At 39.0% G+C, this 15,096-nt stretch overlaps 1 protein-coding gene across 21 annotated transcripts in view; it reads right to left on the bottom strand.

Moving 5' to 3' along the window:
- The window catches only part of CHL1 (cell adhesion molecule L1 like), a 309,930-nt gene that overhangs the window by 41,231 nt on the left and 253,603 nt on the right, over nt 1-15,096 (bottom strand). For all 21 annotated transcript variants that reach the window (XM_073230929.1, XM_073230928.1, XM_073230927.1 and 18 more), the window contains 2 exons: nt 14,305-14,489; nt 1,898-2,029 (listed from right to left, as the gene is read on the bottom strand). In XM_073230929.1, coding sequence (XP_073087030.1) covers nt 1,898-2,029; nt 14,305-14,489 — 317 coding nt within the window. The remainder of the gene's footprint in view (nt 1-1,897; nt 2,030-14,304; nt 14,490-15,096) is intronic.

Below are 15,096 nucleotides of genomic sequence, written 5' to 3'. Positions count from 1 at the left end.
TTCCATCTACCTTGGATGGAGTCTTTTTACTCACGAAATCTCTGAACCCTAAAACTCGTTCACAGATATTTGTGTGGCCTCCCCAACCTCTTTTAGGCCTTTGCTCAAAAGGATATTATCATAGGGGTCCTTGTCTTAATATTGTTTTTTTAAAAAAAAGAGCAACACCAGATCCTGAAATTCTGTTACCCCCCACTCCTTACCCAGCTGTTTGCCTGCCGACTGTCTCCCCACTAGAAAGTCAGATCTATGAGAGAAGGGACTGTCCATTCATTCACTGCTCTTTCCCAAGGAATCGGACCAGTTTCTGGCACAAAGAAGGCCTTCTTTGTGAGAAGGCCTTCTCATATTACTGAGAGGATCAGTCTGTTAGGTGTGAATAATCATACCTCTAAAAAGGTTCATCTGGGGAATCAAAGGGATAATTGAATGTCCTCCCTACACAGTCAAGTGCCATTCAAACAAAGTTTTATGATTTTATATTCCAGGGAATCTGCATTCCTATTTCAGAAGCCTTGACATTCTGTATATGCAAAAATTGTTTTCAGTTTCCTGCCATCTCACTTTTCATTTATGCTGTTCTCTAAAGACATGAAGAAAGTTTCAAATGTGAGGCTACTTATAATGAGGGCTAAGGTTTCCTGAATGCTTGCTATGGGAAAACAATAATAGTAAACACTTCAGGAGCGTCCCTGTGCAAAACATTCTATGCATGGTGTTGCTTTGAATCCATGTAACAACCCATGAGTCAGCGCTATTGTCATTCTCATTTTACAATGAGGAAACAGACTTAAAGAGGGTCAGAAATGTGCCAGATCACACAGCTAGTCAATGGTAGAGCCTAGATGCAAACATAGGCAGTCTGGCCCTGAGTTTACAAACTACCGCAGTGTTCTACAGGTAAGCCATATTTATCTCATTCAATCACAACCAACTACCCTTTGTTCCATGTTGCAGTTAAAAAACTAAAGCTTGGGAGACCTGTAAACAGCTCACGATCATACAGCTAGGAAGCTACACAGCCAAATGGGAGCCCACTGTGGCTCCCAGTGATACCTAAGACATAAGTGGGTTTGGGGTAAAAATACATTATGGAAGCAATGGACATATGTCACAATATCATAAATGCTCTAAATCAAACTAATCAACTGACAAAATCTGTTCTATCTTCTAACTTTAATAAAGATGCTCAAAACAACCAGAACTCTAGATTCATAGTGAGGATTTGTAGCCTTCTTGGAGTTCTGTGCTGGAGCATGGAGGACGGGGGAGGAGAGGCCTTCAGCCCTGGTCCATACCCGCCTTTCCATGCCCAGTCCATCTGTGCTGAGAGCCGACAGGAGAGGGGGTTTTTCTGGTCTTGGGCACTGGAGTGTACTTGAGAACACACAGAGAACCAGGGATAGGGGACCCAGGTTCAGGATTTGCACATTTGGCCCTGTGGATTTCTCAAGCCACGGAGATGGCATGACTAGAGGATGGCCAGAGCACATCCCCGTAAAGAGCGGAACCCAGGGCAGGACTTGCTGTTGCCTGGGTCTGAGGTCCTGACTTCCAACCCATGCTCTCAATCACTCTTCTCACAGAGAGGGACAACAACTGGCTGTTCTCCTTGGATGCATTCTATCTCATTCAGTTGCCTTGTTTTTAGCCTCATTTTTATATATAATGAATGGAATGTTCCAACAAGTACAAATATAATTTTGACTTTTTTATAAATCTAGGCATAAATCAAATTACTTAGGAAGATGTAATTTTGGATTTTCTGGTTAGCTCTGTCTTGCTAGTCCAGCCACTTCCCAACTCCGTTTTGCACACATCCAGGGTGTCTGACTGTCCATGCCAGAAAACCACTGCCTTCATCCATGCATCACACTTGGTGTTGGTTGGCACTTACTCTCAACTGGGGAGCCATTGACTCTCCACTTGATTTTGGGTTCAGGTTGTCCTTCAGCCTCACATAACAAGATACCGCTGCTCCCCGTGCTGTACACGCCACTCTGAGGCTTCTTTGTCCAGTGAGGAGGCTCTGGGGATAAAGACAAGAGCTCATGAGCGACCCTTTCTATGTCAGAGGGCCCCAACATGGGAAGGCCTGTATTTCGGTTATTCACCAGCAGGTGGCAAACACAACAAAGTCTTTCACAGTAGCTCTTCGGTCTGTTCTACAGGGCAAGGTAGGCATCGCTTTTGTGTGGTACGGGGTGTGTGTGTGTTCTAATCTGTACTCCTAACATGGAATAAAATCGACATACTAAAAATAGTTCCCTATAACCACTTTATTTAGCTACACAACTCTGCATCACTGCAGAAAATGGAGGAGGAATAAGCAGATGGCAAGCTTAATTTAGTGCAGGCTACAGCTTATTTTCAAGGAGTAGCAAGGCATCCTAAAAAGGCTGAGATTTGAAAAAACATACTCTGAGAACTTTTTAATGAAATTAAAATGTTCATCATTTATTTTAAATATTTCTTAATGGCACAGATGCATATTTGTATCTCAAGGATTTTGGAAACATCATTTCCTAGAGATATTTTTTTGTCAGCAAGTGGAGTGGGTGGGGGGCAGCTAAAACCACCTTTAGTTTTTTGCCCTCAAAACAAAGGAGGAAAAGATATATTTAAGTCACTTGTATCCTTCTATGCTCTAATGCACCAATTCTATAATGCTAAGAGGTGTTTCGGTACAGAATGAGACATTTTTCTAGTGCAAACATTACTGTCATGTTTTGTCACCTTAAGTATATTACTATGTCAGGACTGAGGACAAGATTTAGATTAAAGTGTGGATGGTTTGGATAATTTGATTTCAGAGAAAATCGCACAATACCTGCAGGTAGTAATTCCCATTAAGTGTTGGTTGCTTGGTTATTTCTCCCAAGACATTTTTGGATTTCCGTCTTTAGTCAGAAAGGAAGGTCTTTCAAGATATATATGTATATGTAAAATAAAAAATGTCATTTAAAGCATTTTTTTTAAAGTAAAGTAGGAAAGAAAGCAATTCTGTGAAAAGAAAATGCCAAATTCACCAGGAAAAATGAAAATATACAAATAACCCTGGGAAGTTCAGGTCCAAGAGGAGACATGCCTTTCTAATCATTCCATAGGGTGTGGACTTAGTGATTAAATCCCAAGTAAATGTGTGTATTCATGATCTACAACCTATAAATATTTAGTCATCTAGTTTACAGTACAATAGTATAAATTATAAATTGCATTTGACTCCTAAGTGAAGGATTTTGGGGTGTGTGTAGATGTGAGTTCAAGGGTGTTGTACATTTTTGATGTTATCACTTTTTGTCTTTCCACACAACCACAACAAAATAAGACGTGAGGGTAGAGATGGAAGAAAAGACGACAATGTAGGAAGGCAAAGCAAAAACCTCCTCTCAAAATCACATAGAACACGAAAATACAGCAAATACAACTGGGCCTGAAATTGACCTGAAGACTGCAGAACTGACTCCCTACATCTGGGGAAGAAGAGAAGGTCCTCCAGAAAAGGGTAAAGTAGCAAACCTGAGATCTGATGGGACCCAAGCCCTCTCCCCACCTTGGCCCACAAGAGGGAGAGAAAGGAACGGAGCTGGGACAGGGTAGCAGCCTGGGATCAGTGAACACCTGGCCCTGATCTGCCCCAGGACCATGAGCCCACAAGCCCACATTGCCCGGTGCCCTGGTGATTGGTAGAGCTGGAGAACACAGATGGGGGAACACTCAGAGAGGCTGAGATCCCAGCCACCCACAGAGAACAGACATGCTCTACCAACCCCCTGAGAAAGAAAGCAGAGTGGACAGTTTGAAAAACTTCCCAGCAGTGAGGGGGTGCCAGAGAGGCAAGGATTGCACAGCACCCTCTGTTCAGGAAAAAGGTCAGTTAGACAATACCTCCCCAGCCCACCCTCAGCCCAACAGGTTGGGAGCCAGATGCTCCATCCCCCTCACTGGCAACACAGCTCAGAGATACTTCGCAGGGATGCGTGGCTTGCCAGCCAACAGGGAAATTAAACTTTACTCCCAAGTGGGCAGGAGGAGAACCTGAAGCATGCCTGATCAGATGTATTTGGGGCCAGACAGGATGCTGTATGCAAGAACCAGCCCCAGGAGCTCTTTCCTCCTGGCAGGTGTGGTTCCAGTTCACCAGCGCTCTCAATATTACAGCAGGCCATGTGGAGGGCAGTTCCAGCCCTGCAGCTGAGATGTGTGCACAGCCCCGGGAGCTCTTTCCTCCTGGCAGGGGCTGATCCCACTCGCCTGCACCCCCACCATTGTGGCAGGCCAGGTGGCAGCTCCAGAGAATAGTCTCCCTGCTTCCATGATCAGCTGACAGCCCACACAGGATGCCTGAAATCAGAAAACCATGAGCAATGCAGACCCACTGCACACATGCACTGCACGCCAACAGCTGTGGCTCCTGCACAGGAAACTGACCTCTGGACACTAGAGGGTGCCTACTACACAAATCTATTACCCCATAAGAAACACTAAAATAAAATGAAAAGACAGAGGAATTTGGTCCAAACAAAAATTCAAGAAAAAAACATCAGTAAGAAGGCTTAGTGAAACTGAAATCACAAATCTTGATAAAGTTTTCAAAGTAAAAGTCACAGAGCTACAGAAAAATATCCAAGAACTCAGGGAGGACTTCAGCAAAGAGAAATTTTGAAAAATAACAGTATCTGAAATGAAACATACAATGGAGGGGTTTAAAAGTAGATTAGAAGAGGTAGAGGACATGGTAAATGAAATAGAAATTAGAGAATAGGAATACAAAGAAGCTGAGGCACAGAGAGGAAAAAGGATCTCTAGGATTGAAAGAATAATGAGAACTGTGTGACCAATCCAAACAGAACAACATTCACATTATAGGGGCACCAGAAGAAGAAGAAGGAGACAGTGTCAGAAAGTCTCTTTTAGCAAATAATTGTTGAAAAGTTCCCCAATTTGGGTAAGGAAATAGTCACTCAGGTCAGGGAAGGGCAAAGATCTCCCAACACAAGGAACCCTAGGAAGAAAACAACAAGATATATAATAATTAAAATGGCAAAGATCAAGGACAAGGAGAGAGTACTGAAAGCAGTCAGAAGGAGAAAAAGATCACTTTTAAAGGAAGCCTCATCAGGCTATCAGCAAACTTCTCAGCAGAAATTTACAGGCCAGAAGGGAGTGGCATGATGTATTGAACGCAATGAAACAGAAGGACCTCCAACCAAGAATACTCTACCTGGAAAGATTATCATTTAAATTTGAAGTAGAGATTAAATATTTCCAGATAAGCAAAAGTTGAGGGAATTTACCACAAACAAACAATTTCTACGAAGTATCTGAAAAGGGTCTGCTCTATATGGAAATGCTCCTAAGGCTAAATAGCTTTTATTTATTTATTTTTTTGTTTGTTTGTTTGTTATTTTGGTATCAGTAATCTACAATTACATGCAGAACATTATGTTTACTAGGCTCCCCCCTTCACCAAGTCCCCCCCACAAACCTCATTACAGTCACTGTCCATCAGCATAGTAAGATGCTGCAGAATCCCTGCTCGTCTTTTAACAGAGAAAATAAACCCACAGTAAAGGGAATAGACCAATTAATTACTAAGCAAATACAAAATTAAATCAAATACAAAGTTAGTCAAGAGATAAAGAAAGAATACAGAATATGACACCTTCTATATAAAGAGTGGAGGAGGAAGAAAATGAAGAAGGGGAGGAAAAGAAAGAACCTTTAGATTGTGTTTGAAATACAGTAATAAACAATTTAAAATAAACTGTTAAATAGTAAGGAAGCTATCCTTGAACCTTTGGTAACACAACTTTAAAGTCTACAATGGCAACAAGTACACATCTATTGATAATCACCCTAAATGTAAATGGCCTGAATGCACCAATCAAAAGACAAGGAGTTACAGAATGGTAAAAAAAACAAGACCCACCTATATGCTGCCCACAAGAGACTCACTTCAAACCCAGAAACATACATAGACTAAAAGTGAAGGGATGGAAAAAGATATTTCATGCAACTAATAGGGAGAAAAAAACAGGCACTGCAGTATTTATATCAGACAAAATAGATTTCAAAACAAAGAAACAAGAGACAAAGGAGATTACATAATAAAGGGGTCAGTCCAACAGGAGGATATAACCATTATAAATATTTATACACCCAATATAGGAAAACCTAAATATGTGAAACAAATACTAACAATTAAAGGGGGAAATAGAATGCAATGCATTCATTTTAGGAGACTTCAACACACCACTCACTACAAAGGACAAATAAACCAGGCAGAAAATAATTAAGGAGACAGAGGCACTGAACAACACTCTAGAACAGATGAACCTAACAGACATCTACAGAACACTCCACCCAAAAGCAGCAGGATACACATTCTTCTCAAGTGTACATGAAACATTTTCCAGAATAGATCATATACTAGGCCACAAAAAGAACCTCAATAAATTCAAAAAGATTGAAATTGTGCCAACTAGCTTCTCTGACCACAAAAGTATGAACCTAGAAATAAATTATGCAAAGTAGACAAAAAAGCCCACAAACACATGGAAGCTTAACAACATGTCCTAAATAATCAATGGATCAATGACCAAATTAAAACAGAGATCAAGCAATGTATGGAGACAAATGAAAACAGCAATTCAACAGCCCAAAGTCTGTGGGATACAGCAAAGGCAGTTTGGAGAGGAAAGTATACAAGACAAGCTTACCTTAAAAAAGAAAAACAATCCTAAATGAACAGTCTAAACTGACAATTAATGAAACTAGAAAAAGAAGAACAAATGAGGTCCAAAGTCTGTAGAAGGAGGGACATAATAAAGATCAGAATAGAAATAAATAAAATTGAGAAGAATAAAATAGAAAGAATCAATGAAAGCAGGAGCTGTTCTTTGAGAAAATAAACAAAATAGATAAACCCCTAGCCAGACTTACCAAGAAAAAAAGAGAGTCTACACAAACAGAATCAGAAAAGAGAAAGGAAAAATCACAAAAACACCACAGAAGTACAAAGAATTATTAGACAATAGTGTGAAATTTTTATGCTAACAAATTGGATAACTTAGAAGAAATGGATAACTTTCTAGAAAAAAATACAACCTTCCAACACTGACTCAGGAAGAAACAAAATCTGAACAGACCAATTACCAGCAATGAAATCAAATCGGTAATCAAAACCTACCTTAGAACAAAACTCCTGGTCCAGATGGCTTCAAGGCTGAATGTTAACAAACATTTAGTGAAGACCTAATACCCATCCTTCTTAAAGTTTTCTAAAAAGCAGAAGAGGAGGGAATACTTCCAAACTCATTCTATGAGGCCAGCATCACTCTAATACCAACACCAGACAAAGATACCACAAAGAAAGAAAATTACAGACCAATATCCCTGTGAACATAGATGCAAAAATACTCAACAAAATATTAGAAAACCAAATTCAAAAATATATCAAAAAGATCATCCATCTTTGGCAAGTGGGATTTATTCCAGGGATGTAAGGATAGTACAATATTCGAAAATCCATCAACATCATCCACCACATCAACAAAAAGGACAAAAACTGCATGATCATCTCCATAGATGCTGAAAAAGCAGTTGACAAAATTCAACATCCATTCATGATTAAAACTTTCAAGAAAATGGGTATAGAGGGCAAGTACCTCAGCATAATAAAGGCCATATATGACAAACCCACAGCCAATATCATACTTATCAGTGAAAAGCTGAACACTTTTCCTCTAAGAATGGGAACAAGACAAAGATGCCCACTTTTATCACTTTTACTTAACATAGTACTGGAGGTCCTAGACATGGCAATCATACAACACAAATGAAATGAAACGCATCCAAATTGTTAAGGAAATAGTTAAACTGTCACTCTTTGCAGACAACATGACATTATACATAAAAAATCCTAAAGACTCCACCAAAATATTAGAACTCATAATTGAATTCAGCAAATTTGCAGGACACAAAATGAATACACAGATATGTGTTGCATTCCTATATATTAACAACAATTTAGCAGAAAGAGAAATCAGGAAAACAACTCAATTTATAACTGCATCAAAAAGAATAAAATACCTAAGAATAAACCTAACCAAGGAGGTGAAAGACCTATACCCTGAAAACTGTAGGACAGTCATGAGAGACATTAAAGAAGACACCAATAAGTGAAAATACATCCTGTGCTCATGGATAGGAAGAATTAATATTGTCAAAATGGCCATCCTGCCCAAAGCAATCTATAGATTCAGTGAAATCCCTATCAAAATATCAATAGCATTTTTCAATCAACTAGAAAGAAACAGTTCTAAAATTCATATGGAACCACAAAGACTCTGAATAGCCAAAGCAATCCTGAGAAGGAAGAATAAAGTTGGGGGATTACACTCCCCCACTTCAAGCTCTCATACAAAGCCACAGTAATCAAGACAATTTGGTACTGGCACAAGAACAGACCCTAGATCAGTGGAACAGATAGAAAGCCCAGATATAAACCCACACATATATGGCCAATTAATATATGATAAAGGAGCCATGGATATACAGTGGGGAAAAGACAGCCTCTTCAACAACTGGTGCTGGCAAACTGGACAGCTACATGCAAGAGAATGAAACTGGATTATTGTTTAACTCCATACACAAAAGTAAACTTGAAATGGATCAGACCTGAATGCAAGTCATGAAACCATAAAAATCTTAGAAGAAAACATAGGCAAAAATCTCTTGAACATAAGCATGAGCCACTTTTTCCTGATCACAGTGTGGGACTGCATAAGTGGGACTTGTGAATAAGTGGGACTGCATCAAACTAAAAAACTTCTGTACAGCAAAGGATACCATCAGCAGAACAAAAAAGGCATCCTACAATATGGGAGAATATATTCATAAATGAACTCTTTTTAAGGGTTTAACATCAAAATATATAAAGAAACTACACACCTCAACCCCTAAAAACAAATAACCCAATTAAAAAATGGGCAGAGGATCTGAACAGGCACTTCTCCCAAGAAGAAATCTGGATGACCAACTGGCCATGAAAAGATGCTCCATGCCACTACTCATCAGTGAAATACAAATTAAAACCACAATGAGGTACCACCTCACACCAGTTAGAATGGCCAACATCCAAAAGACAAAGAACAACAAATTCTGGAAAGGATGTGGAGAAAGGGCAACCCTCCTACACTGTTGGTGAGAATGTAACTTTAGTTCATCTATTGTGGAAAGCAATATTGGGGTTCCTCAAAAAACTAAAAATAGAAATATCTGTTGATCCAGTAATTCCACTCATTGGAATTTACCCAAAGAAAACAAGATCCCTTATTCAAAAAGAAATATACTGGGACTCTCTTGTCTCCTCCTGGCATGAGCCGGGAGCTCTGTCCTTTCACTGTATCTCTAAATAAAAGCCTGTACCTTGCTCTCCCAAAAAAAAAAAAAAAAAAAGAAATATGCACCCCTATGTTTATCACAGCACTATTTACAATAGCCAAGATGTGGATACAACCTAAGTGTCCATCAGTAGACAAATGGATAAAGAAGATGTGGTGCATATACACAATGGAATATTATTCAGCCATAAGAAGAAAACAAATCCTACCATTTGCAACAGTATGGATGGAGATGGAGATGAAGGGTATTATGCTCAGTGAAATAAGCCAGGTGGAGAAAGATAAGTACCAAATGATTTCACTCATTTGTGGAGTATAACACAAAGCAAAACTGAAGGAACAAAACAGCAGCAGACTCACGGACTCCAAGAAGGGACTAGCAGTTACCAAAAGGGAGGGATTAGGGAGAATGTGTCAGGGGGACGGAGAAGGGGATTAAGGGGCATTATAATTGGCAATCACAATATAGGTGGGTCACGGGAAGGCAGTACAGCACAGAGAAGACAAGTAGTGAGTCTATAGCATCTTACTGTGCTGATAGACAGTGACTGCAATGCTGGGCTGGGGGGACTTGATAATATGGGTGAATGTTGTAACTACAATGATGTTAATGTGAAAGCCTTCATAAGATTGTGTATTAATGGTACTTGAATTTATAAAAAATGAGTTAGAGAAAAAAATTCTGTGAACTTTAAAAGTTGCATTTTTACAATAGAAAACTAAGACCATTGATTCCAATGCTTGTATAAATACAGCAGATTATAGGGCTGTAATGTGCAGCATGGTAACTATATAGTTGATACTGTACCATATAATTTGAAAGTTGCTAAGTGAATCAATGTTAAAGGTTCTCATCACAAGAAAAAAACATTTGTAACTATGTGATGATGGATCTTAACAACTTATTGTGGAGATCATTTTGCAATATATACAAATACTAAATATTGTGCACTTTTAAGTTTCTGTCAGTTACACCTCAATATAAAAAAAATAAAGAAGATCATGTAATGATGACATTTCTCTTAATCTCCATGCATAATAAAATAGGAGTTCTGTTTCTATTCTCACCCTATAAATTTAATTAATGCCTTAGTGTCTGCACGAATAACTGTTACTGTCAGAGCTGAAAAGGGGCTTCAGTTATCACCTTATCTGACCCTTTCACTTTGCACCCACAGGGAATTCATCAAACTTGCCCAAAGTGACCAGGAAAAGAAGCACAAGCTCTTGTTTTTGCCGCTCCATGGATCCAGGAACCTAAGCTCAATCACTTTACCAACTTTGAGTTTGTGCTTCCAAACCTAGGCTCTCCCAACCTCTAACTAAAGAGGTTTTGCATATTCACTAGGAATCATCACTAAGCTTTATCTTAACCCTTTTTCATAATCTTTCCTTATAAATGTTTGGACATTTATTTTTATACTTCTCACCCATGTTTCTCCTGGGGAAGGATGCTGGTCCTACCAAAGGTAGACTTTGCCGTGCAGTTTGAGAGAGACTTCCAGCCTGTCTTGCTCAAGAAACACCGTCCCGGGCTGGCCTTGATACACCTTACCTCCAGCCTGGACTGAGACTCACTACTGGGGACCACAGTGAAAGCCCAACCAGTGGCATCTAAAGATCCAGGGCAGAATCTTAACACTTCCTTGTGTCGTTTCCACTTGGCACAAGAACAGACACATGTGGAATAATTTCGAGTGGAACTGAAATGATCGCTCTGCGAAGACTCCAGGGAAACAAGAACAGTGAGGAAAGAAGGGGTCTGGGGCAGCAGGCACTCGCTGACTGGGTGTCACTCAAGGTCTGCTAAGTTCTCATCTTTATTGAATACATTTAGCTAGTTGCTTCTTTGTTCAGCAAAGAACACATAGCCTGAGGCCTTGGCTATGAGACAGGGAATTTTCAGTGGCTTTAGTTTGGTCAGGGGCGTGCAGAGACAGAGCACAAACAGGATGTTTCCCAAAGCTTAGATTATGGAACTCTATTCCTGAAGAGTAAGATCTCATTGAAAGGATGAAAAACACGCTCAAGAGAGAGCAGAGAATGGTTAAAATGGAAAATTCTGAGATAAAAATAGCATAATTGAAACCCATTCTTTTATCTATTATTGAGGTTATTTTCTTAGTGGCAGATTCCTATTACATATCTGTATTCTAAAAAATAAAAAATTGTTAGGTTCATCAAACTTGGATTTAATTACAACTTTTTAGAAATAGATTTGTTATTTGAAAGTGAGTCTTTAGTGTATCAGTGACTGACCTGCACTGGAGTTCATGACAGCCATTTAAAATGCAAAACTATTATGGGTATATAATCACATAGTGCACTTACTAGAATTCAAAAGCCTTAATAATTCAAAAGTTTACAACATGAACATTGCTGGTGGGAATATATTTTTAAATAATCTGTTGACACGTGATTGTGGTCATATTTATTTCTGGATTTACAATGTTTTAGATGCCATTTTAATATACCTCTTTTTTACTGAATGTGTAGTTTTTGTTTCATGGAAACATAGAAAGATAGCTGTTCTGATGAAAACATCTGGATTGCTTTTGCTTATACATATTACAGCATTTGAAAATGCAGTTTTTTTTTAAATTTAGGATGCAGCTTAAATTCAGAATTTGATGTTTAATGATAACTAATAAATATCACATTTAGACAAAATACAATATATACTTTTACTTAAGCACAGTTGTTTTCAGAATGGACTAGATTTTCAGAATTCACAGTAGCACTGCTCTTTTCTCATATGATCCTTGTTTTTTAATCTGAGTTTCTGAGTAAGGGGTAAAAAAGGGGAAGAAGGTACAAGAAGGCAGAAGAAAAATGAATGAAAGTGAAGTCATCCATTCATATGATTAATAAAGGTTTTATTTACTCCTTTCATGCTTAAAAAAAAAAGAAAAAGACTTCCTGAGTTCAGTTGGCTTTTAAACTTGCACGTGTGAAGAGAAATGCCTAAAACATATAATGGAACACACATTTAGTAGTTTCCTCAATAAGGGGAAAGGATTAAATGTTCCTAATAAAAACATAATTTACATCTCAATAGTGCTGATAGCTGTTTTGTGAATAGTAAGAACAATTTGTTCAGGAAACTTATATTCCTTTGGAGTCCTATAGTCAACATTTTAAATCGCATAATTAAGTTTACTTCCTTGGTGTTTTTTTGTTTTTTTTTGCAACCTTTGCAATTCTTTTGAAAGCTTCAGTCTTATAGTCAAGAAAACTGTGGCCAGATTGTTAAAATATTCAGCTACCGTAGCAATGTTCCAGCCATCTGGAAGGATTTCTAATAGTCAGCAACTTGGAGTAGGAGCAGCTAGCAATTAGACATGCCTGGTTCATGGGTATGTTTGTGCTGGGGTTGGGCAGGGGATTACAGAAAAACATCCCTGTTGCATGGTATAGATAAACTATATACAGGCATCAAATGATGGGTAAAAATATAGATAAAATCAAACCCTCAAACTCTTTCTCTTTGAATTTCTTTGCAAATAATTTAATATCAGAGGACTATATCACTGCTGGTGGACACAGATATTTATGCATTCCGCTGGCCTTTCTCCTGTGTAGCTTTCCCTTTTGTTGAATCAAGGGCAGTGATATTCTTATCTTTGGTGTTTGGTTTTTTGGAACTTAACTAATCATACACATTGTAGGGGCCCTTGAAAACACAGTGCTATTCCAAAGAGCTGCATGAACTATCTTAACATTTACGTGTGAGTGTAATTTGTCTGAGTCTTCATTTTCTCCCCCATTAATTCAAACGGTGGGCCTTTACTTAGGTGTTCCCTGTGCAAACTGAAGCTTCTACAGGTGAATTTTCTGGAATATACATGGAAGCCTTAGAGTGCCAGTTCACTAAACAGAACCCTGAAAGAGACAATCCCTTCCAACAGCACTAAATAAGTATAAATGCAGCAATCATCCATTAATTTGATCAATACAGTCAAGCAAACGGTAGATAGGAGATCTCAAGGTGGTCAGACCCACAGAAAATAGTCTGCATCAATCAAATCCACAGGATGGCTATATACCTTTACTTCAACCAAGCAGGCCCACTCCCTAATATCTACATTTTGTGACTCCCCCACCTTCTTAAAAAGGTGATATCATTGTCTACTTCTTTCTATAAACACAACAAACAATAGCCAAACCTCTAAACTCTATTGATCGAAAGACTGGGGTTTACACAGAGATGACTTGAATATAATGTGTTTTCTGCATCTTTTGATAGAAAATTAATATTTATACCATACCAGTCTATTCTTCTTTCCCCATAAGTAGCATACTGTATATTACCTGAAGCCAAAATATGTATTTAAAAAATGTATCTAGGAAAGAGCTTAAGATAACGATTTGTCTGACTCCCTCATTTCACTGGTATAGAAGTTCAGAAAAGTGAAGTCAGCTGATGGGAGGGCACAGCAAGGTAGTCACAGGACTGAGAAACAAAGTCCAAAATCTCTTTCTTAATGCTTACTTCTTTAATAATTTAATATTAGGCAATGTTATATATATTATAATAAAAATTATTTCTAACATGATGATGATATGGGACACTAGGTTTAGTGGCTATTTGAGCAAATCATGCAAGTCATCTGGGTTTAATCCCCACAAGAGCTGTTTTCTTGTCCTTTGTCCACTCTCCATGGTTTTGGGGGATAAATGACAAACCTGATTAAGTAAGTGTCATAAAATCCAGTGCTCACTGTACACCTACAAGCTGAAAAATTAACTGAAGTGTCATATAATCTAGTGCTCACTTACAAGCTGAAACATCTTATCTGCTTTAACATATATGCTCTAGAGGTATAGACTGCTACATGTGCGAACTCACTTTTTTTTTAATATAAGAAAAATAAATCAACATGGAGAATGAATGTACCTTCTACCGTAACATGAAAATCGTGAGTGGCTGCTCCCAAGAAATTGCTGGCTGTGCAGCGATAATTTCCTTTGTCCTGGTAGGAGACATTCTCTATCTTCAAAGTCTTGACAAAATTCTCTTTTGTTTCTGTTCCCTTTGGTAAATCACCACCCATTTTGTTCCATTCCACCTGTGGAGTTGGCCTGGAAAACAACAAATAAATGATTAACATTTTTTCAAGTGCAAAATAAAATATAGAAACCCACAGGACATAGGCCACATCACATTGCTTTTACATCTGTACTTGGGAGTTCCACTGAGCAGCCCCAGCTTCCGGGGCGCAGGCCTGCGCAGCACCACCATTGCAGACGTGAGGGCTGGATCAGGGGTCCTTCACTGCAAGCTCCTTGAATAGTCCGCCTCCTCAGAATCTGGTTTCTTCTTTTATGGGGACGAACTACATGTATGTGCTGAGTAGGTGCGGTCAGATAAAAGATGGATAGTTGGACCCATAGGGGAAAAAAAACATTACAAGATATTTTTTCAAGGGTGAAATCTCCCTGGGGGTGATCTGAAGTGATCACCTGTAACAGCCCTCTTCCCTGTATGAATATGAAAACACCATGAAGTAGGACCCAACAGTAAGCAGAGAGAAGCCGCAAAATCCCCTTCAATCCTAACGAAGCTGACACCGGAGAAGGGGACTCAGATGGGACAGCCAGCTGTGTCGGCTGCACCCAGAACAGCCCATTTGAGGGCCCAGCGGGCTCTGCCGAGCAGATACAGCTCCCCAGGTGGCTTTCTCATTCT

The sequence above is a fragment of the Manis javanica genome, chromosome 3 (assembly GCF_040802235.1).
Source record: "Manis javanica isolate MJ-LG chromosome 3, MJ_LKY, whole genome shotgun sequence".
NCBI lineage: Eukaryota > Metazoa > Chordata > Mammalia > Pholidota > Manidae > Manis > Manis javanica.
Note: the sequence above shows the minus strand (reverse complement) of the source record. Positions and strands in the feature narration are given on the sequence as shown.